Source organism: Dermochelys coriacea, chromosome 3, assembly GCF_009764565.3.
Source record: "Dermochelys coriacea isolate rDerCor1 chromosome 3, rDerCor1.pri.v4, whole genome shotgun sequence".
NCBI classification, from domain to species: Eukaryota; Metazoa; Chordata; order Testudines; family Dermochelyidae; genus Dermochelys; species Dermochelys coriacea.
Window position 1 is genome coordinate 66,976,466 of NC_050070.1, and position 23,922 is coordinate 67,000,387.

At 37.8% G+C, this 23,922-nt stretch overlaps 1 protein-coding gene across 9 annotated transcripts in view; it reads right to left on the reverse strand.

Moving 5' to 3' along the window:
- Window positions 1-23,922, reverse strand: part of SNX14 (sorting nexin 14) — an 83,753-nt gene that overhangs the window by 24,492 nt on the left and 35,339 nt on the right. For 4 of the 9 annotated variants that reach the window (XM_038393774.2, XM_043510622.1, XM_038393777.2 and 1 more), the window contains exons 8-19: window positions 21,038-21,194; window positions 19,295-19,370; window positions 18,413-18,625; window positions 18,144-18,258; window positions 16,786-16,941; window positions 16,280-16,404; window positions 10,706-10,764; window positions 6,187-6,319; window positions 3,591-3,792; window positions 2,507-2,590; window positions 2,281-2,381; window positions 1,824-1,935 (exon numbers count right to left, since the gene is read on the reverse strand). In XM_038393774.2, coding sequence (XP_038249702.1) covers window positions 1,824-1,935; window positions 2,281-2,381; window positions 2,507-2,590; window positions 3,591-3,792; window positions 6,187-6,319; window positions 10,706-10,764; window positions 16,280-16,404; window positions 16,786-16,941; window positions 18,144-18,258; window positions 18,413-18,625; window positions 19,295-19,370; window positions 21,038-21,194 — 1,533 coding nt within the window. Of the gene's footprint in view, window positions 1-1,823; window positions 1,936-2,280; window positions 2,382-2,506; window positions 2,591-3,590; window positions 3,793-6,186; window positions 6,320-8,719; window positions 8,747-10,705; window positions 10,765-16,279; window positions 16,405-16,785; window positions 16,942-18,143; window positions 18,259-18,412; window positions 18,626-19,294; window positions 19,371-21,037; window positions 21,195-23,922 lie in introns of all 9 variants that reach the window. The other 5 variants (XM_038393775.2, XM_043510623.1, XM_038393778.2 and 2 more) reach the window with 2 other exon arrangements.

Sequence of the window (23,922 nt, forward strand, 5' to 3'; positions counted from 1 at the left end):
AAAAAAACATTTGAAAGAAACAAATTACCAGTACTTTGAAAAGATATTGAGTACATACAAGAAAATTATGAAATTTTGGGTGCATCGGACTTTAAAAAGGAACTAAATATGTGATACCCATCAGCAAAAAGTATTTCAAATTACGAACACACAAGAAAGATTTATGAATGTGAAAACTAAGTCCCATAGATTTTCTTCTGTTGTTTTCTAACGGACTATGGAGAGATGAACAGCCTTATCTTCAAGTAGTGTGGATGGGTGGCATGTGACAGTAAGAAAAAATAGCACGAGGCATCCTGAGGGTGCAGGGATAACAGGGACAATACGAAAAAGACCTAAACTGTTCAATAATTTAGGCTCCAACAATTTTTCTGTTTGAATGATCTGGATAAGAATAATTTTTCAGTTCTAGTCACTTATCCTCTGCAAGTCTTTATCACACAGGAAAGTCCTAAACCTCAGACTTCTGAGACAGTATTTACTCTCCTTTCCCCCAGTAATAAGAGTCATCCAGTCTGCACAATATATTGAAATGCACAATGTTGCAATTTCAAGAAAGTACTCATGTTAGAAAGGATTTACAGGGTTGGGGAGACTGTAGACCTATTCTTAAAAACTACCCACAATAACCTGAATAAGAATATCAGAAGCACAACTGAACAGTTTAAAGATAATAAAAATGAAAAATATATTTTAAATATATATTTTAAAAATATTGTAAAATTAAATATCAAATTCATTTATGATTTTCTTATCTTTAAATATTATAAAAGGGAAATTTAGGGATGATATTATATATCATATCAACATTTCACAAAGTTTCTGGTCAGAGGTTAGTAATTTTAAGACTGTTGTGAGATTATCTAGATAGATAGATCTATATCATCTCACAACAACAGTCTTAAAATTACTTAGATAGATCTATCTATCTATCTCACAACAAACTAACCTCTGACCAGAAACCTTGTGAATTGTTGAGAGGATTTCTATTTACTAAATGTAAAGCAAATGTAAGTTTGGGGAGGCATGGCACCTAGTTTGGGACCAGATAAGACATGCCTCTTCAGAACACCTGACACATTCACCCATCAAGTACATTTGTCTGGACATTTTATTATACCAATAGGAAAAAAAAACACTTCTACTGGAAGAGATGCTCACAATTGCCAAAACATAAAAAACGGGCCTACAGCTGAATAGGTCATAAGCAGAAACACAAATTACCATCTTGTTTAACTACATAGGGTACTGTGTTGAATTTTGGACACCATGTTATACAATACACAGACTTAACATTAGTACATGAAATTGACATTAAATCTGGCAGTTCTCAAATGAACTTAAATAGAGTTGATCAGCTAACATTCAAAGATGAGTTAAATCAATACATTGCCTCTATCAACATTAAAAAAACCCCCAAACAGCTGCCTTCTCGGATTGATCCTTGAAAATCAAATCTGGGCTAATGCCATTCATCATCTTGAATTACTTGAAGACGTAGAGGATCTGATCTCCATGAGCAATGGATTTTGGAAGTACTAGGCTTAGATATTCAGAAGGCATCCATATGCAGACAAGATCTTCCAAAGCTTCACAATACTTTCCCTCCTGGGAATGGATAGGAATGTAAGCGTCAAAATATCTGACTCTTGGAAAAATGACTGGATTGTAACAGCTGTACAGCAGAAGAGACATCCTATTTCACACACCCAGAACTTATGAAAGTTCAGTCTCTCAGTACTAATGGGCCCTCACTTAAATTTGGTGTATTATTTTCTACAAGAGTGCTATTTACCAGAATAAAGAGCAACCATGTTACCTACCAAGATTCACATCAGGCAACATTTTATCGAGAAATTGCGTCTCTCCACCATTGGGAGACAGAAAGTCAGCTAAAAGCTGGCTGTTACTCAGCTCTGGATGTTGCAGAAGTTTCTTTGGGGGACATAAAAGAGAGTAGATGAAAGAACATTCTTAAAAATTTGTTTCTCTATAGTAACAACAACAGATTTTTAGAGCAGTGCTATGGTATCCTAGAAATTATACATTCTTCCAAATACCTTTTTTTTTTTTTTAAACAGAATTAAATATTTAAATGTTTGAGAATAGAACAATTTTAAACCTGTAGATTAAAAATGACAGCCAAATATTTTACAAATAGTATTTGGTCACAAAATAATTTTTATTACATTTAGGAAAAATTGACATGTGTTAACTTTTATAAGCTTCACAATTATGCAGTCTACTTAAAAAACGGAACAACAGTAGATCGTCTGGTACCTGAAGGTACTCCTGAAACTCTTCCCTCTTTGTCTTTAAGAATTCATAGTTCTTTGGACCAATGATCCTTTTTGATGGAAGTTGAGCATCAGGAAAGGTACCTATAAATTAGTAAAAAGTCAAGCAGATTCATTTATTCTTACAACCAAAAAGAAAAAAGTTTTAGTATCTTAAATTTCTGGTCAATTCTAAAAAGCAATCACTGAAGTAGGAAGTGAAAACATACCATGAAATTCTGTTAACTTTGACTCAAGCACATAAAATTCAAGGTATCTTCTATAGACAGACCAGCGTTCAGGTTCATGTCCAACTGAAAAATACACATATTGGAAGTAATATAGGTTCTTACACCCACCTGGGAGAAAAGAGTTAAGAACAGCAAATATACCACAGAGTGCTGAGGAAAAGCCCTCAAATGTGTAAGTAATCAGTACTGCCAATATTATAACACTATTCTAGCCACACTTAGCTATTTAAATAACTAAAGTAGTGTTAAATCACATGAGCAGCCCAAGGTATGGCTGATAGACAGGAATGCTACTATGAAGGAAAATCTGCTTCTCATTATCTTCTCTCAGTACAGGGCTCTTCCAGTCATCTCCACCAGCTGTTTGTCAAGTGCTACAGTATTCAGATAGCAGAAAGCAGCCCCATTAATGCCCATTTTTACTTCTGTAAAAGGGAAGTTAGATTTTTTTTCTCTCCAAATATCGACATTTTTCTAAACAGATGCTGAAATCCTTGGTTGCAAATAGTTTAAGTTTATTTCCGAGTTACCAAAAAATTTGATTTGCATAAGAAATCTACTTTAAAGTGTATAAGAAAAAGCCATGTTCCTGCTCTGGAATGTTTAATAGTAAATATCTATTTGTCTACTTGTAATGGTGCGCATCTGAAAGATACCTGGGCACCAACAAATCACTTAAAATGAAGTACTATTCAAGAAAAAATAAGTAGAGTTTTCCATTTAATGTACCAGCAATATATTTCAAACACATTCAACGTTTACCAATATGAATCACAATATTAACATTTTTGTAGAGAAGGAGGAATTCCTAAGCCTTGGTTTGAATTCTGAATAGACTGGACTCCTTTTAGAAGTAATTTGTCACAAGTTCCAGATAGTAAGTGACCATTTTTCCTTCATGCCCACATTACCAAAGTCTTAAAATTCATTAGTAAATCATTATTTTGATGCTAAAATGTGCGTGTGTGTAGCACATCAGAACAACCAGATAAATAAAACATAGTAGAATAGACAGTTTGAGCTACATTTTAACATAGTTTTATTTAGTCACAAAAAGTCCTACCTGCCCTTCTATCGTTTCTCTCCACGTCAATACAAAACACAGGAATTCTCTCTTTTCTCTCTTTCCTTTCAAGGGAGGGATCATCAAAGAAGTCCACATATGGAATGCAAATTTTCCAGGCAGCAAGGTTGCGAGGTGTATTGGGAGTGCTAAGAGTCTCCACAGGCGAATCATCTTCCATTACCATAATGCCTTCTTCAATCTGCAGTGAAAGATTTAAGCATCAAGACCTCCCTGATCTAATTTTTAATTTTGCAGAACATATAGAAGATCAATTTTTGCATAAGAAGTACATGTGATCAGGACCAAAGACAACATATTAAAACAAAATTCTGGAAGGGGGCATGTTTGTGTAGTTGCTATTTTTAGATCTTCTGTATAAAAATCCCTAGACCTGTAGGTTTGTTTGAAGTTAAAAACAAAATTGTTAACAGTTTCTCAGGTGTCAATCTACTATATCACCAGCTGACTCATAGCACGTTAAAGTTTCTTCCTAGCTCTTGGGGAAGGATGAGGCATTTCAAGTACAATATGGTATATGGCACCATCAAGTTTGGTAGTCCATTTCCAGCAAAAACAAAATAAAAATAAATATTTTAAAGATTCTAAAACATTAAAGGCCTTACACCAAAGGTTACATCTTGTTACCACTCCACTGATTAACTTCAAAAGCTACTTATTTCCCCCAAACATGGCTAGACAGAATCATATCTCAGTTGTCTGGAATTTGGCATAGAAATTAAAATGTGTGAGCAAAAAACAACATTTAGATACAGTGTGGTATATGCACTGGGGGGGGGGGGGGGGGGAGAAGGCAGAAACAGCTTTAAAATGTCAATTTGTGCATATAAAATCCTAACCCTGAATAACACAGCAAAAATGAGAAAAGAAGAATTTTAGGGGAGACTATTAGGTAGAACTAATAAGGGTGTTGAGGTTTTTTCTCTCATATCCAAGTTTACTATTCCTATAGGAGTTTATCTTCTGTTCAGCAATTGAAGAGGCAGAACCAGACCTGTCTACAATGAAGGAAGGGACTTGGCTACCCATTAAAGAAAACAATCCAGTTCAGTTTGCTTTGTGGTAGCCGCAGACAGGTTGAACAATTTAGGAAGACATTTTTCAGTTGAATTTTTTTTGGCTGAAAAATGCACATATAGGTTGACATTGTGAATTCGTGTCAATTTCAGGTAACTATTTTGGACAAAACAAATAAGAATTTTCAGAAATTTTGATACTTTGGGGCTAGATTCACAGGGGGATTTAGGTGCCCCCTTATGCCCAATTTCCCAGTAGTTAGGGCAATCATCTGGATCGTGAGCTACCCAAGTTTGAATCCTTGTTCTGGAGCAGAGAGACTGAAACATGGCTGTCCCCCTTCCCAGGTGAGTGCCCTAACCACTGAGCTATGGAATCACTCTCAAATTGGAACAGTTTCAACAGGGGAGACAGAGAGAATCACCTAAGAATAACTAAGAGCTTGGAGGTTAAGGCACTCATCTGGGATGTGGAAGACCTGGATTCAAATGCCTGCTTTAGAAGACCATCCCCTCTTCCTTCTGTTTTATGAATCTAGCTCTTTATTTCCTTTACTTTTTATTTAAACAGTTAAAAATGCCCCAAACAAAATATTTTGGAGCATACAAAATGGCACTTTTCTGACTTTTTCAATATGCAAAAAAAAATAAAAATAAAAATAAAAAATCGGTTTTGGTTTGACCCATTTTTTATTTTTCAGAATGGCCAACAACCCAAAAATATACATATATATTTGCACAGCTCTACTATTAAGTACGGCCAGTTGATACATTTGGAAAAAAAACATCTTTACCCAAGACAAATACAGTTTTTAGAAGTCAATCATGTCTTCCTAAATTGTTCAACCTGTCTGCGGCTACCACGAAGCAAACTGAACTGGATTGTTTTCTTTAATGGGTAGCCAAGTCCCTTCCCTCATGGTAGGCAGGTCTGGTCCTGCCTCTTCAATTGCTGAACAGAAGATAAACTCCTATAGGAATAGTAAACTTGGATATGAGAGAAAAAACCTCAACACCCTTATTATTGTTTATGTACCAATTATGCAACCAGAAAAATATTTTTAGCCATTAGTATAAAAGCGGTATTGTGAGATATTATTCAAAAAACTACTAAAGATTTGGCCCTGAATCATGGTAGCCCTATGACGCAGAAAGGACTGAGGTGTGAAACACCCCAGGACTTTACTGCAAATATTTACTAGACTGAAAAGTAACAGTTGGTCATGACACTAGTTGACAAAGATTACTTTTGTAAAGAGAACATTACTTTCTAATACTTCTCTTTATCCCAGCAATTAACTCTTGGAATTACTCTAACTGGGGAGATGCCCAAATCTTGTGCTCCCTGAGTAAATAAGTAGTAGTAGTAAGTAAGTAGTAGTACTAAGAGAAAAAGGAAGCTGGAAAAATGCTGTGACCCCTAGGATGGCACGGTGGAATAGCCTATAATATACCATGAGCAAAGGAAAGGAAAAGAAGGGACAGAAGCTGAAAGTATTTAAAGATTCTGGAAAACCAATAGCCCTGTGATTTAGGAAAAATGTAAAATTTCTACTCACAAAATCATCCTCTCCTTCAGTTAAACCATAGTTAGGTAGCACAGCTCCTTCCATTGTGTTGCTCTTGAATACTCCTCTAATTTTGCTGCCTAATCTGCTGATTGCAAATGATTCTCCTCTTTTCTGTGTGGCCCTAAGGATTATACAATTGTATGAAGTATGGAACTGATGTGTAGGTTTACACTTTTTAGTATTATAGATTCACTGTCTATATTGCATATTACAGAACAATTTAAAATTTATCAGTAAAATCCATCTGCTAGGGAGGAAGAAAATGATTAAAAAAGAGCATTTCCAGGACATGGACTAAAGTTTCAGCTATAAACTAACACTGATGTTCTTATTACAGCATTACTTTGGAATGAAACACACTAACAATCTATTTTCATAACACTAACTTCCCTAAGACAATGTGTTTTAGTAAAAGATTGCAAGGAATGACAATGACCTTTTCAGCGAGTGATTGTAACACAACAGTTTCTGGCATCAAAGCGTTCATCCATATTTGTCCAGTACTGCACATTTTAAACACACTTTATTTTCTTTATAAACATCAAGACATTTATACAGATGCATGTGATGCAAGAGGGACTGTGACTTACTTCAAAGCGGCAGGGAGAGTAGGCAGAAAGCCAGACAGGAGGGTCAGAACTTACAAAACATGAAGGAAAACAGAAGCAGATGAAGACTCCTAGCTCAAGAAGGCAATTTGCCCTAGAGATGAAGGCTTGATGCAAATTTAAGTCTTGTTCAGAGCTAGAATTATTTAAGATAAAGAGTATCCAAAAGCCGCAAGTGCAAGTAAAAGTGGCAGAGGCATTATGCATGAAGTCTGCATTCTTCATTATAGCCACATGTTACAGCACATCAATGCATGCATGCCATATATACTGCCCTTACATCAGACCTGAAAAAGAAATCTTTTATTTCTTGTACTAGAAATGTACAAATTAATAGTCTGAACAAACCCTATTGGGGCAGGAGGGGACATATTCCTAATTAATATAGTTATCTGAAGTTTTCATAAATCTTGTTACAAATCTGCAAGGTGAACTGTGAAAGTAAAAATTGTGAAAAAAGTGGATAGCTCATTTGGCATTCAAAGGAGTAAAACATTTTAAAAAAAACTAAAAAGGATTCAATGTTTATTTTCTAATTATATGAAAATTTTTAGTAATAGTTACAAAGGTTCTGTAAAAATCCGTCAAGAAAGCAGAACAGTGGGGCAGAGCAGGTGAAATATCTTTATCGCCTTAAGAGCTGCAGTGACATCACCAGTTGACTCTCAGGACTTTTTCATTAAAAGGGGACTTGAATGTTTGTTTTCAATCTTACCTGCTTATAACTCTATTCAATTTTTTCTGTATATGCAATTTTAAAATTCAATTGTTATAATCAGTTCTTTGTTCTCCCAAGCCCACTTCGCTCTCCAAAGTCTAATTCACTGTCATCTGCTATCCAAAGACAGGCCCAAACACATACTTATTTTTATAGATGGTGCTGGTAGTGCCCCCTATTATTACGTGTCTTGCAGTTCCTATTATAAGACCCTGTTTTCAGGTGCTTATAATTTTGCCAAAGTTTAACCATTTGTACTGAGTTTTTTCAGATAGGCATCTGCCTCAGGCTGAATTTTGAGGAAGAAATCAGCCAAAACTGTTCTGCCATTTCCAAGAACAAGGCTAGAGGAAAATGCATTGTTTTGCCAATGTTAAAATAATTGAGAAACTCTACCACCCCATGCTTTGGAACAAGAACTTGATGTTTGCCATGAGGTTTGTGTCAGGAATGTGACTTTTGCTATCCCTGAGAAAATTTGGCCCAATTGTAAGTCTTCACCAATCATGGATTGTACCTACTCAGCAGAGACTTGCTAGAGTTTCATAGCTAGAATCTCTGAAGATTCAATCAGCCCTTGAGCATGACCTAGCCCAGAGCTGCTACAGGCCCAAGGGGAGCTGGGCGTCATGACTAAGAGCACAGAGCCTGTCTCTCCTGTGCTCTCAATGACTCCCTGTTGGGTGCAAGGTAAAGTGAAGGAAGAAGCTGCCTGATATTCTAATGCAATGGAAGGCACAATTTCTAATGCAATGGAAGGCCCTGCCCCCCCCCCTTTTTTTTTTTTAAAGTGATAGGCTCTGGAAGCGTGTGACAAGGAACAAGGAAAAAACTTTGAATAAAGTCTACAAAATAACCAGCACCCTATCAGCAATAAAACTTTGAAACATACAACTAATATGCTAAGTTAATATGAGAGAACAAAATAGTTAAAGGCCAGGAAGATTTTGTATATTTTAATATTTGTTTAATGACTATTTCTCATACACACAAAGACCAACAACACTGTTTGCTAAAAAGTTAGAGAATGAACATGCAGTTAGTTTGCTGTTTCAAATGAATTTAGCCCCAAAAGAGTTTGCATGTATTTAAAAATGAAACAGTCAATGTCTGTTATAAAGACAGTACGATGCAGTTATGATAGATGCAATTTAACACTAACAGGCAACAATTATGGCATATTATCTTGACTTACCGAAAGTCATCCAAACTCAGGCTACCTCTGCAACAACAGGTACAAGAAATTACCCCACAAGCCCAGAAGGAGAGAGTCCCAAAGACAGAGACAGATTTAATTCAAGCAACACTAAACAGCCTAGAACTTTCATTGCAATTAGCATGACTGCTGTTGTATTTATAAAGGTCTCTACCAATTTCCAGACAAATATTCTCAAAATAGCATGTAAATATCCAAAATTTACCAGAGATCAATACACATGCATTTGGCTGGGATAGTTGCATTTAATTTTTAAACCTCCTGAAAACACTTAAGCATGTTGTAGACATTAAGCATTTAAGTAATTCCAGTTTAAAAGGGACTACCCTCATTCCTAAAGTTAACCATGTGCATAAATGCTTGAAAATTCAGAACCTTAGGCTGTAAATCAGGTTTGATTCATACAGGAATTTACCCTGCTTGATTGAGGCTTTAAAGAAAAAATGTTTTCTGGGAAACATTTGTAGACACTTTATAAATGAATAAAACAGTTTGTAAAGAACTTTAAAGATGCAAAGGGCTTTTTTATGTTGATTCACACAGATTTTAAGGACTGAAGAGACCATTTAATTATCAAGTCTGATCTTTTGCATAATGTGGGCTGTAACATTTTCCCAGTAATTCCTGAAATCAAGCACAATAACTTGTAGTTGAACTAAAACAAATTCATGATAAAACCAGTAATAAACAACGTTCTTAAAGAGAAGTTATTGGTTCTGATACGCGGGAGCCCCCACATACTGGATAGAGTATAGGAAGGGGGAAAGAAAAAGACTGAGATCAAACTTCCTACACTTCTAACAGTGTTTTAAAAACCACCAATTCATTCTACAATGTCTCAGACTGTTCTTTAGCCATGTTCACTGTTCCTTCTAAGCTGTGCGCACGCACACAGATCCTAAACCCCGTGCAGACAGCAAAACACCGTGCACACAAAAATTTGCACAGAAGCACAAACATTTGCACAGGAGAAATTTTTTGCGCATACAGCCTGTCAAAGATTAGAGGTAACATTGGTCATGTTACTTGTGACACCTGAATTATGTTCAGCCGAATGGAACCTAACACTGAAGTATAAATAGTACACAACACAACTTGACAATGATATTGGCCACCATTTTTGGCCTCCACTTCGCAAATCGGTACTGTATTTTGTTGCGTTTCTGATGTATAAAAAATAGACATGCTGGCTTTTGATGTACTTTTCTGTATACCTCTGCCACACAGGATAAAGCAGGTACATCCAGAGGTTTGGGAATCTGGGTATACTGTATGGTTTTTGTTTTTTTAAAGCTCAGCCATACTGGAAGCAAAAGTAATGCACTTAAAAAAATCCAGAATTGAAAAGATTTTCATGTTTTCTTCCCAAACTCCAAGATCAACAGTATATTAAAGTAATCAGATTCAGAGCTTAAATGTGTTTGTTATAACTATTAAATATTAGCGGGAGAAATTGCTACAGTTTTCACAGGATCCTATTGAGCTGATTTGTAAAACGAAACATCTCACGTGGCTGTTTTCTACAGTTACTGGAAAAAGTGATCAACATGGAAATCAAACACTTCAGAGTCAACTCTTTCTATTTTGCTTTCTCCAATGTGTTCTGTATAACTCACTATTGCCATGTTATCTTAATGTTATTGGACACATCCTTAGTTTGAGCGGGCTTTTCACTCTGACGTTTCAAAAATAAAGGATTGTAATTCTGAATCTCATACCATTTTTTAAAATAAAAAAGCAATAAAAACACTTTAAGTACTGCCTCATGTATTACTTGTTTCAGAGTAGCAGAAGTAATCTACAAATTTAAAAATAAGTTTAGAAATCTAAATAAGTTAACATTGAACAGTACTGTAATTGGCAGAAAATTCAATCATATAAACAAACATTTTTAAAACTTTCAACTACAAAAATGTATTAAAAGGTATTAACATGTTAAACATAAAAATGTATTAACACACCTACCTGCTAAACTTTGAATTGCGTGTTGGGGATTCAGCTCCTCTTAAGAGCTGCCTGAAATACTAAAATAGAACAGTTAATATGCAAGTAAGTGTTGACTTCAAGTTTTCTATTTTTTTCATTAGACTATCTCTTTACTAGTAGTTTACAGTTGTAAATAATAATTAATTGTTTCTTGCTTCTAACTTCACATCTGTTGAGGATTTAATACAAGTATATTAGAAACACTATACAAGTCTCTGCAGTTGAGATGTTGTATTTCATATAAGACTACTTAAAACTGTCAGTTCTTACAGGAACTTACAACATAATTTATGCTTTCCCAAGGGCAGCCTTACAGGCATGGAGGGGCAGGCTTTCTACTAAAACTATGTCTTCACTAGAAATATTGCAGCACCACATCTGTACCGCTGCAGCAGTGCTGCTATATATAGTGCTTCAGTGTAGACAATCACTATAGTGATGGGAGGGGTTCTTCCATCACTGCAATTAAGCCACTTCCCCGGAAGGCGGTAGCTAGATCAATGGAAGATCTACACTGGGTGTTGTCAGCTTAACTACATGGCTTGAGGAATTTTTCACACCCCTGAGCAACGTAGCTAGGTCAACCTAACTTTGTAGCATAAAACTGATACGAGTCCTGAAGTGCTGTTATAGTCTGAAAAACAACTAAGAACATCATTCATGGTGTTCCACATGTATTATATGTCCATTACTTCTAGATAGAAATTGCAACTATAGAAGTAGAAAAAAGCCTTTTTCTAAAAGAAGAGTCAGTGCTGCAAACTCAACCTAATATCTGAAAAGGAAGTTTTATTCTTTCAGGCTCTTGCATCATCAAAAATTCTGGAACTGGAACTAATTAACAGTTCTGTTGATGTGAAAGCCACTAAGAATCTAGCTCCCTTTAGGAGGCCATTTCTACTCCACAAACTTATGTCAATGCAAGTTATGTCATCATAAAGCTGTCATTGTTAGTACATCACTTGTGCGACTGCACACTTGGCTCCTTGCATTGGCGCTACGTGTACTCAAAAGGAGTGCTTGCATTGATGCATGGTGAGGTGCACCATGGGCAGGTATCCCAGTGTGAAACCCACGACATTGCAGTGCTCTGTCTTTTGGAAGTTTTGGCAATGCGTGGTGGGGCCAAAACGAGTTGCACATGGGTGACAAGGAGCATGAGGTCAATTTTGCACTGTGCAACTGTCTCCTCCCATAATGTCAACTGTAAACCATAATTTTTGCATCTTTTTCTCAAAATCCCACAAACCCGCAGCCCTCCTTGCTGACCATTGTCTCTGACAGAAGCATGAAGCCTACACAGCTCTGCACTGCCATGGGTGTTGGAAACAGAGCACACGATCATGAATTATTTGCAGAGCTGCAAGAACCACCAAATCAGTGGGGAACATGATGATTTCTTGGAGGCCAGATTGCTGTGGGAGATGGTGAGAACCAATTCAAGGTTGGTGGCATTCACAAAGTAGCTGCAGATGATGGAGCACCACTTCTGGGCCCAAGAAACGATCACTGACTGATAGGATTGCATCATAATGCAGGCTTGGGAGGACAAGCAGTGGTTGCAGAACATTTGGGTGCACAAGCCAATATTCCTGAATCCATGTGCCGAGCTTACCTGGCCCTGATCTTTTATGGGCTGTTAGGAATTGTGTGGTGATTGCTGTATGTTTAGGAATAAAACATTGTCAATACGTCTATTAATTTTGTTTGCGTCTTAATCTACGAGTTGTGTCACACTGTTAGTAAGAGGTAATTGATTACTTTCAGACCTGCTAAGCACTCAGTAGCAGATGTTGCAAACTAATAAAACTATTTAGTAACTGAATTCACTGTAAAAAAGAAATCGTGAAATTTTAAAACAAATATATTTTAAAAACTTACCAATACTTAAGAAAACAGAACTTAAGAAGCAGACAGAACATTTATGTCCATTTCAGCTATTCCTATGCCAACCTTGGTTTTCACAGGTCAGTGTACACAAAGCCGTGATTTTCTTTAATGTTTCCCAAGGTGGAGTGGTAAGGGTAGTGTAGTGATCTCTGATGTCACATGGAGTGTTGAGGGGAGGGTAAAGGGAGATCCTGATATTGAGTTCTCAGTGGGTTGCAGAGGAAAGCAAACCTGAGTACACCAGAGACTGCAGCATCTGTATTTGCTGCCTTAAAAGCCCCATTATGTCTGGAGCATCTCCCTCTCCTTTTCCTGTACCTTTCTCCTCTCTACTTTCTCCTTCTCCAAGCTGCCCCCAATATTCATCCTCTAAGCCTTGTACTGATAGTCCAATGCAGGATATCATTGAATATGTGTTACATACCAGTGTGCAGTCCATTCCAGTGAGGGGCTCTGTTACCTTGGCTCTGCAACCTTGGGTGCCTTACAATGCTTTGTTATAATAGCTCTCACCTGGGCCGCTCACAAAAAGCCCTCCAGCAAGCAAGTCAGACCCTAAGTGTCTATGTGTAATGCAACCTGCCAGCCACACTTGGGTTACACTTCTGCAGGGTGACCCCAAAACACTCCCAGTCCCGGACTTTCTCCCAAAAATGTATGTTCTGGACTGTCCAGAGATATTAGATCTGTTGTCCCTTTAAGGGAACAAAACAGAACAATTTACCACCTTAAATGGAGTTGCCCAACAATTTAATTTAAACACACTGTATTAGTTTCAATGAAAGAAAAAACCAAGTTTATTTAACTACAAAGAGAGATTTGAAGGGAGTACAAGTAATCATAGAATCATAGAATATCAGGGTTGGAAGGGACCCCAGAAGGTCATCTAGTCCAACCCCCTGCTCAAAGCAGGACCAAGTCCCAGTTAAATCATCCCAGCCAGGGCTTTGTCAAGCCTGACCTTAAAAACCTCTAAGGAAGGAGATTGTTGGTCTAATCAGGTTTGAATCAGAATCCTCAGAAAGCACCAGTTTGGAATAGGCTTACTTAAATCAGCAACTTAAAAAATGATGCATAAAAGTTAGAAACGGTTACAAGAAAAATAAAAGATAAAATGCTTCCTAGTGCCTACTTTAAACTATACTTGATTCAAAGTAGAGTCCTTACCACATCCTTCTAGAAGCATTACTGACCAAGCTTTTCAGGTCAGGACCCATCCCTCTAAGTCCAGCAGCTGTTTCTCTGATCTTCTCAGGTAGAAAGAGAGAGATGGCCAGGAAGAGAGAGATCACTTGGGGTCTTTGACCCTCTTTTTATAGTTTCAGTCCCCCTTTTGAAAGGCATTTCCAGCTGAGCATAAGGAGACAGCACTTCTAGTGTGGAAGGAGGCTTCCTGCTGGGTTCTTGCACCTGACTATGTTCAGATGCAGGTTTCCTTTTGTTTCCTCCCTTCCCCCCTTTCTGTTTGATGACTGCATTTACTGCTTAAATGCAAATCAAGGCAAACACACTTTCTTTTGCTCAGGACAGCCCTGTCTGATGACTTCTCCCTGGGGGCTAACAACATCATACAGGGGAATTTTATAACTTCACATACAATGTTGCTACATATATTTTACCATGATAAGACTGACCTGTGAGTTATTAGCTTTTAAATTATATCTTACAAGGCATATTTTGCACAAAGATTATTACAGTAGTGTGTAGGTTGTGAATACACCTGTGCATTCCATCATACCATCCCAAGTCCCTTTCCTCCTTATTTTGGTCAGATATTCTGCAGGTATGGAGGTGGAGTCCCTCAAGGCTGCAATAGCAGCAGCTGCAGAAGAAAAACAGAGATACCATTGTCAGTACATTTACTGCAGAAAGCAAAACTGCAGAAATCACTCCCCTTGCTCTCCTAAAGTTTTAAGCATTACATGCTCATTCTCACTTTTGTTTGCAATTGCTTGTGCATTAGCCACTGTGATTATGGCCAGCTGGGGATGAGGGAAATGAGGAGAGAACTGCTTGGTTGCATGAACCTAGTAGCATAGGGCATTGGCACTGAATGCTGGCAACATTTTCCACAGGCATTGGTGATTTTAGCTGATATCTCACTCCTGAGGGTAACAAAGGGAGAAAGAGCACAGCTGCTCCTAGTGTCCTGAAGCTGCCTGGGCCCATATGCCGCTAGCCTGTGTACTGCAATTGTGTAATGCAAAGTTATTGCTAACTGGCATGGGAAAGTGTCCTATCACAGAAGAAGAAATAAGGCAGTCAATCCCTAGAAACCTTAAGCAGAGGATTGCAGAGTATCTCCATGAAAGTTTCACTGAGACCTCTCAGGAGGATTCAAGGAACATCCCTACATATACAAACAACTGTCCCACTTGGTCCCCCCTGCTTAACTCTAGAGAGGAATGAAAAGCAGATGGCAACTCTACCTCTCTTGGTTGTTCCATTACCTCTTTAGCACAAGTAAATTAATCAAAAGTCAAAAGCTGTGTCCTCCTATTCTATGGGGGGGGCAGGGGGAGGAGGAGCAGAGGGGGAGAATGGGGGTGGCATTTCTGTAATGAAAAAACCCACACTTACCTGAGGTTCCTTCCCTTGCATCAGGCTTGCCCATGCTCAAGTGACAGGACTGCGGTAGATCCCCCAGTCACCTGTCCCACCTCCTCCTCCTCGCCGTTCATAGCCGAGGCCTGGGACTTGGGTTCCCCGAAGGTATTGAGAGTTTTGTGCTAGGTGGTAGTGCGGTCTCTGCCATATATGGCTTGCAGTTCTTTGTAAAAGCAGCAGGTCTGTGGCTTGGCACCAGATCAATTGTTGGCCTCCCTGGCCTTCTGGTATGTCTGCCACAACGCCTTGGTTTTCAGATAGCACTGCTGCTGGTCCTTGTCATACCCTTCTCCTGCATCCCTCAAGCAATCTGCTCAGAGATGTCCATGCTTCTATGGCTGGTTCAGAGCTGTGCCAGCACAGCCTTTTGTCCCTACAGGCCCAAGAGTGCCAATATCTTCTGTCCACTCCAGGTAGGAGCATGTCTGGAGCATGCAGCTGACATGGTCAACTGGGCAGTTGCACTCAATATGGAGAGTTGCTAGGTGTGATTGCCAAGCCGGACATGGAGGAAAAAGGAATTCCAAAAATTCATAGGGTTTTTAACAAGGAGGGGGGAGCTTCTGGTCCTAGTGACCCATGGGTAGTAGAATTCATAATGGTGCCACAGCAGTCAACTTGAGGCACTGTGGAACAGCTGCTGGAGGGCTGTTAGGATTGATCTAGGTAATGCAGCATCTACACACGTGCTGCATCGACCTCCGTACATTGACCTTTGCTCAATTCTGCTCTGGGAGGCTGTGTTATTATGTTGGCCTAATGGGCAATTTACATCAGGGTGAGACATATTTAAACATAGAAACGCAAAACTAGGTCAACACAAGACAGCTTACATCGACATAACTTTGTAGCGTAGACCAGGCCTCAGTTATATTGGCTCTACCCTGATAATAGGAGTAAAAAATAATAAAAGCACCTATTTTTACCAATTAAATAGATAACATTTTGAATACATACAAAGAGCAAAACTATTGTTTAAGCTGTCACATTTACACTGCCATTTTAAAAAAGAAACAACTGTGCTTAAAGGCAAGACTTCAAGTCTTTCATGCTTACCTCATCACTGTGACAGAACATAGGGGTAAAGACATTCTCTAAGAGGGAAAGAACATGTTCATATGCTTCAAAAAGGCATCGCATAGTTTGAAGTTTCACAACATCTACATATTCACCTTCAGCAACTGCAGAAAAAAAATCCTGCTGTAAATATTAACTGGATGTGCCATTGTTGTTCATAAAGTTTTTCTGATTTTTACAGGTCGCAGTCTCAAATTAGTCTGTATAAATCCACGCAGAATGCAGCCAAAATATTGGAACACTGAAGTACTTGGTAAAGCAGGATTTAAATACATTATCATTCATAGAGAACATTATGCAGGGAAAATCCAGAGATAGGAGTATATGCATTCTTACACACCTTTGGTTTGTTAATTAGGTTGTATGGTTATGATAAATTTAAAGTTATTTATTATTTGGATCGACTAGGACTTTTTTTAGTCTGACAGAATGCTTTATAGATTCCAGTATAAATTCTTGATCATTCTTTTCCAACTCAAACTTACTTCTTTGAATCTCTTCCACGATAAAAAGATCAAATCTAATTTTGTCAATACTTTCATCCAAACAATAGGTTTTGTAGATTTTCTGCACCTCTTCATGAAGAGACATTTTTTCAGTATCTGATAATTCTGGTTGCAAAATTCTGTCATTAAATTCCTCTGGAAGGTGAGGGAAAGAAAATGCATGTGTTGATCAAACTTAGTTAATATAAATGGTGGCACCTTAAAGTGGCACACAGATCAGCCATCAGGGTATGTCTACACTGCATTCAGGACATTTGATTGCAGCATACCTGAGCTAGCTTTGATCTAGCTAGATCAAGAACAGCTGGAGTAACAACAGCAGTGAATCCAGGGTAGTGTGGGTGGCAGCACAGGAAAGTTCTGTCTATGCAGGAACCTGGGTATATATCTGAATGGCTACTAGCTGCCTTGGTTACATCTACACCCGCTGCAATCACACCTCTCGACTCCAGTGTATACCTTCAGATACCTTTCCAGCAGATATGGCTATACATAAAACCTTAAATGTTTAAAATTTATGATCAAGCTAATAAACTGCATTAGAGATTTTGTTAAGTTGTGTTAATACTTATAGTTTAAATCTAAAGTTATAAAAATAAGAGCTGCAATAAAACTAATTATTCCCTTCCACAGTAAAATTCACAATGTTGCTTTGGAAGACTACGGGTTATGAACATTTTCATTATTTCCCTTCTGGTTGAGACTTCTGGTTGTGCCTCCTTGCTGAAAATCTTGCTTGTGAACTACAGCCATTGCCCATTCTCTACCATTTGATTCTCAAATGAGTGCTTAGAAAGCTGTCTGTGTAACAGAATTTGAATAAGTAACGGCAAAAGGGACACAGCTGCTGAACAAGTTTCAACCTCCTTTACATTCTGCAAAAAAAGGGAGGCACACCCAGAAGTCAGAACTTTCATAAGTTAGAACAAAGATTCTCACAGAATTTTCATAGTCTGCCATACATCTTTTTAGAGAGATTGTAGCAAGGGTAAATACAATAGTTTTCTTTAAAGGAAAATCAAGATATCCCAGGCTTTACATTGTATAATTGACAAGGCCTTTTTTTTTTCCTTGTGATGAAAATTTTTTAAATAAATCTTCTCAACTAAATAGAAATCCAATTAAATGCAAAAACCCCCACAATGAAGCAACATTAATGTTGTCAAGTTCAGCATTAAAATGTCAGGAAATATCTAAGTAAAAACTGAACACAGAACCTCAGCTCAGTCCTTTGCTTCGAGATGCAGTCTTTGATTGCAGAATCCACTAACGGACCAGCACCTAAACTCACTGTTTAAGTTCAATGAGTACACCTAAGCATACTAGGGTAATCTTACCTACAGTCAGACAAAACTGCAACACATGTACTGCCCCTTCCTGTTTCAGAAAGTTCATGAAGCGAAACAAAAGGTCTTGCTGTCCTCTAATCTCCCTCAATTCCAGCTTCAGGACCTAAACATGAAGTGGAAAATGCAGTTGGTATATTTCTCAATCTTTCATTAAAATAAAGCTTATCTAATAGAAGCAATGAAAAAGAGCACTGGTAATATGTACAGCTCATACAATACTTATTCAAAATCTGTATTTAGTGAGTTTTTTCACTTACAGATGGTTTTTTATTGCGAGGGTCTGCAAATTTCTGCAGGAATGGAATCAAAGAAGCAGCTGGCTCAGTTGCTTTTTCAGGCTGTAGAAAGAGTGTTGACCTACTGAGTAAGATTGACACTGATATGTGTGAATCTATTATAAATGTTCTCATTTTGTCAGTACTCACTGGGCTATCATCAATGAATTTGAGAAGCAAATGGTTGACAGTATCCTAATGGAAAAAACAAACAAATGACAACAAACCAATCTGTCTGAAAATCATTTCACTGCCATCCAAGTTTCTAGCAAGATTCTGACAATTTTCATATCTTAAAATTGCAAACATAAGCAGAATAATTAAAAAATGGTTTTAACAACTTTTAGATTGACACCTGAATTATTTCTACATCCAGATTCTTAAATCAATGAACTTCCCAAATGAAAAGGAGTACTTGTGGCACCTTAGAGACTAACCAATTTATTTGAGCATAAGCTTTCGTGAGCTACAGCTCACTTCATTGGATGCATTCCGATGAAGTGAGCTGTAGCTCACGAAAGCTTATGCTCAAATAAATTTGTTAGTCTTTAAGGTGCCACAAGTACTCTTTCTTTTTTGTGAATACAGACTAACACGGCTGCTACTCTGAAACCTTCCCAAATGAGACATGCACAGACACAAGTTCTCCATCCTGCAAAGATGAGAGCTGTTTGTCATTTTAATGTCAATGTAGGTCAGGTGAGTTACAGCTGACTACAGGCAATTCCACAAGCTCAACTAATCTTTGCCTGCAGCAAAGCTGTATTCAGACAGTTGTGAAATTTTCTTCCAATTTAAAACTGAAGATCAGACAAGTGACTTTCTATCCAATCTTTATAAAAATCTACTGCTCCAAAATCTCACTGGGTCAGCTAAGAAGTCCATGGAGGGAAGGAAAACAGAACCAGACAGGATCTCTCTTATAAGCAATGCCAGGGATCTGAAAGGAAAAAAAAATTGTATTACATTTTCATAGTAACTCACGTTATTACATTCATAATTTGTGATGGGATGAGATACGTAAAGTTAATATTTTTGTACTAAAATGTCTTTCCTTATTTAATAAAAACATGTTATTTTAAAAGATATTCCAGTACTCCACACATTCAGTCTCAGAATCACAAGATGTCTAAACTGATTCAACATATGGAAACTAAGGGGCAAATACATCTCTTTTCACTCAGCTCATTGCTTAATTCTCAGCACTCCCTTTTAAAGCTTGTGTTTGGAAGCTCATGCTTGTGTTTGGAAGCAGGTCCTTATCTCAACACACAGGTTGACTTGTTTTCAATACTTAGACTGTGCTGACTACCCCATCCTCCTCCTTTAGTATTGAAACATAGGTTTTCTATTGTGCCAATGAAAGAAGTCTAGATAAGGAACATGTAGATTCTTAACTTCTTCAGCTGGGATCTGTTATATATTCTTCCTATAAATCCTTTCATGGTACACTCCGACAACCTAAAACAAATGTTGTTCTGAAGATGAGGCGCTTGTGAAGCAAGTGGTCCACTGTTCTACATCAATGATGCACCCAAGCACCACTTACAGAGTAAAAGCCTGTCTATGTAGTATAAGTCTGGAGGGGGGAGGGGGGTCAGGTTTCAGAAGGGACCTAGTTTGATGCCACATATGGAGCTCAGAAAATGCAAGCTAGTGGCCAGCCTGCTACCAGTTGAACATTTACCAAAACTCGCTATACTGATAAGCAATTTTATACTGGTAACTGCACCACATTAAGGGGTTCCGCTGATTTAACTAAATTGGTCTGTCAACATATTCAGTTAAATTGGTGCAAAAACTGCATGTAGATGTCTCAGACTTCAGTGCTGCCACCTATCTATGCGAGCATAGCTACTGATGCCTATCAAGCTGCCCACCCACCCCCAGTGACCAGCTTGCATTAACACCTCCCACCCCTACAGTTCAGTTCAGTTTTCAAAAATCAACGTTGTGTAGGAACTGGACATAAATTCACGATGCATGCATATCTCACTAACCCTAATGGAAGGCTCATACAGAACAGCAAAAATCATATATTTTAGCTTTAAGAAAGACATTGGTAATTTCCAACTGTAAAAATGGGTAAGTTGAGAAGCAGCTACTTTTCTTTGCTGTTTCCTGCAATGTGATAACCATTAGTATACTGAAACAGCATTATCCCGTTCAAATACCTTATGAGCCCAATAAGCTTCATCTACTTCAGTGCACACATCTAGAACAAGCACACTAACCTATCACTGCAGTGGATCCCAGGAAGCAACAAATTATTCTTTCATTTTATTTTTTTGTATTTGGAGTTTCACTTAAGTTCACTACTGTAGAAGCAAGGAAACTGACCAAGTGCTGCTACTCCATCTTAATTCTTTTTCCTTCCCCCTAGTTAACAGATACTTAGTCTCTTTTGTACAGAAATATACAAACAACAAAAACATTAAGTAAGAATTCACTCTTTAAATTACACTTAATACGCTTGGTACTTAAACAGAAAACAAATTCAAAGTTCAGGCTGACACTGTCCTTCACCCACTTTAACACCATTAAGAACTGCAGTGATACATGGAATGCAACTGTTGTAAATAATACAACTTCTAATATATTTGATACCTGCAGTCTGTTGCCTTTGGGGGAAGAATATAAGGGAAAAGAAGTTCAGTAAGTTTTCTTAAATAGTGAAGTTCATCTCTTCGACTCCTCAAAGCCACATGGAGTTCTGGTCCATATTCTTCTAAAGCAGCTTGCTGTAAAAACTCTGCATTTTTCACTGCAAGAAAACAAAGGTTTAGCATGTTCTACTCTTTTCCTTCCTACCCTTGTGAAGTAATGGGTGAGGAGATTTCTTTCCACTTCGATCTGTGACAGCAGTTTTTAGCCTTTTTTCATCTACGGACTCCTAAAAAATTTCAAATGGAGGTGCAGACTCCTTTGGAAATCTTAAACAGTCTGCAGACCCCCCCACACACTGAAAACCACTGATAAAAATATCTTAATAATGTCTTGTAACATATGCACAGTTGTCAAAGATACACGTAGTAACAAAAAGAAAAGGAGTACTTGTGGCACCTTAGAGACTAACCAATTTATTTGAGCATAAGCTTTCGTGAGCTACAGCTCACTTCATCGGATGCATCCAATGAAGTGAGCTGTAGCTCACGAAAGCTTATACTCAAATAAATTGGTTAGTCTCTAAGGTGCCACAAATACTCCTTTTCTTTTTGCGAATACAGACTAACACAGCTGCTACTCTGAAACAAAGTAACAACTGTATAAGAAAAAAAGATACCTAGTAGGACATTGGCTCTACTCTGAAAAGACTTACTTCAAAGCCTACATAAAATTTCCACCTTCTTCTGTAAAAAAATAGTAACTTCTTCACTGGACCAATTCAATATTACCATTTAGTGGACAATTTAAGCCTGGTTTGATTTTTAATTATACTAGAGCTTTTCTCCATTTGCTTTTACCTAAGTTTCACTCTCCAAGGCTCTTATTTATGGGTTTGCTCTAAATATAATTTGGAAACATCTGAGAGTAGAATTTTTAGCTATGTAATATGTTTCCTACTTAATTTATATTCCAAAGTTGCTTTGGAAGAAAGATTGAAGCAATACATCTTTTGTGCTGCTTTTCACTGTGTTTAAATTAAAGTTGACCTGGGACTATTTGGTCAAAAGTATAAAGTATTCACATATCAGTAGCTGTTTTGAAAAAAAAAAAAAAAAAAAAAAAGGAATACTTTTTTCACAGGTAAAACCTCTGCATCTTAATTAGCAATAAACATTTTATAATCCCTTTAAATCACTTTAAGGGCAAGGACTGGGTTGTAGTAAATCTGCACAACAAGGTGTGAATTAATTCAACAAAGGCCCTGTGCCAAGAAATACACTAAAAATGAATTAATTGCAGAATAGAACCTGTGAATTAGAGGGCTACAGATAGGTGTATTTAGTTTACTAGAATCTGTGCACAAAATAAATCTCAGTTAACATATTCTGAGAGTGAGTCAATTATTATAGATCCTTATACCACCTGATGAGATTTAGCTAACTGGCATTGCTGAAAGCAGCAGGAAGAGACACACTCTGGAAACTGTAAATAAGGAGTCACCATAGGAGATAGCAGAGAGCGGTCTGAAATAGAGGAGAGGAAAAAGTTGAAAGAAAAAGGGAGAGAAAGACCTTGGAGATGAAGGGTGTAGAAAGAGGAAAAAGAAAACCATGGGAAGAGGCCAAAAGAGAACTGAAACCAAGGTAAGGCTTTAAGTCCAGATCTCTGAACCATGGTGGTGTATATAGCAACACTTCTGGGGAAAGCTTAGGAAACCTTCACGTTACAAGGAGTTATTTTCAGCTATTTACACATTTCTTAATTTCACATTTTCAGCTGAAATTGGGTATATCTGCTCTCAGTCAGGTAGAAATATTTTTCCCGGAAAAATCTCAAAAAAAAAACCCCCACCCACAATATGTCATTTACAAGCACAGAAGTGAAAAAATGCAGTTCTTCTGGTGAGAAAAATGTTTGCAATTTTTTTTCTGAACAGCGTTAGCACCTTAGCAACTGGCCATGGAAGCTTTAAATTTACTATAATAGCACCACAAGATGTACCTTTCATTGCTTGGTGAAAGTTAGATTTGATTTGTTTAAATTATACCTCATGCAGGCTCCCAAAGTTCCACTGACATTCCGCAAAATAGAGTACACAACCCGAATGGAAATTTCCATTGAAGGGATTGTCAGGATTCCAATGGACATACTCATCCTTAAATGAAGTGGAGTGAAACTGCAGGTTTAATAGACAAAGGATTGTGGAATATCATCTGAAAATGTGCATATGAAAGAAAGCAAGGCTCCATGGTCCTGTCTTCTTCCATAGGCTATGTACTGGTGCATAAAGAACGGGGAAAAGGTCTCCGTCACACTGATTACACCACTGTGCTGTACAGAGCATTCTACTTCTTCCAAGCAAATTGCCAGATGTGGCAGAGTTTTCATTTTTCTTTTTAAAGAGCATAGAAAATTCCATACATAAAGACTACATTTAAGAGAATGTCAAGATTGCAAAGCAAAGCACTGAAAACTCAGAAATGGATGAAGTTAAGGTTGCCTGTGTCACTAACTCTAGTCCCTTTTGATTACTAAAGACTGTTGTATTGCATAAAGTGATTACATATTACTTTTTCTGCAGAACCCATGCTATATTCAGGCCCCAATTCAGCAAGTAGGCCTACTTAACTTCAAGCATGCAAGCAGTCCCACCAGCTTCAACAGCACTCCTCACATGCTTAAAGTTAACCACATTCTTAAGTACCTTGCTGAATCAGAGCCTCAGTGTGTACACACTGGATGGTGATGTAGTAAATTTGCAGTGACTGGGTCTGGGTCCAAAGCATCCTACCTCATTCACTCCAACAGATGTACAATCTGTGGAGAATGAGACAAGAACCTGGTGGAGATGAAGAATGGTGGTGCTGTTAAGACACTGGACTAGG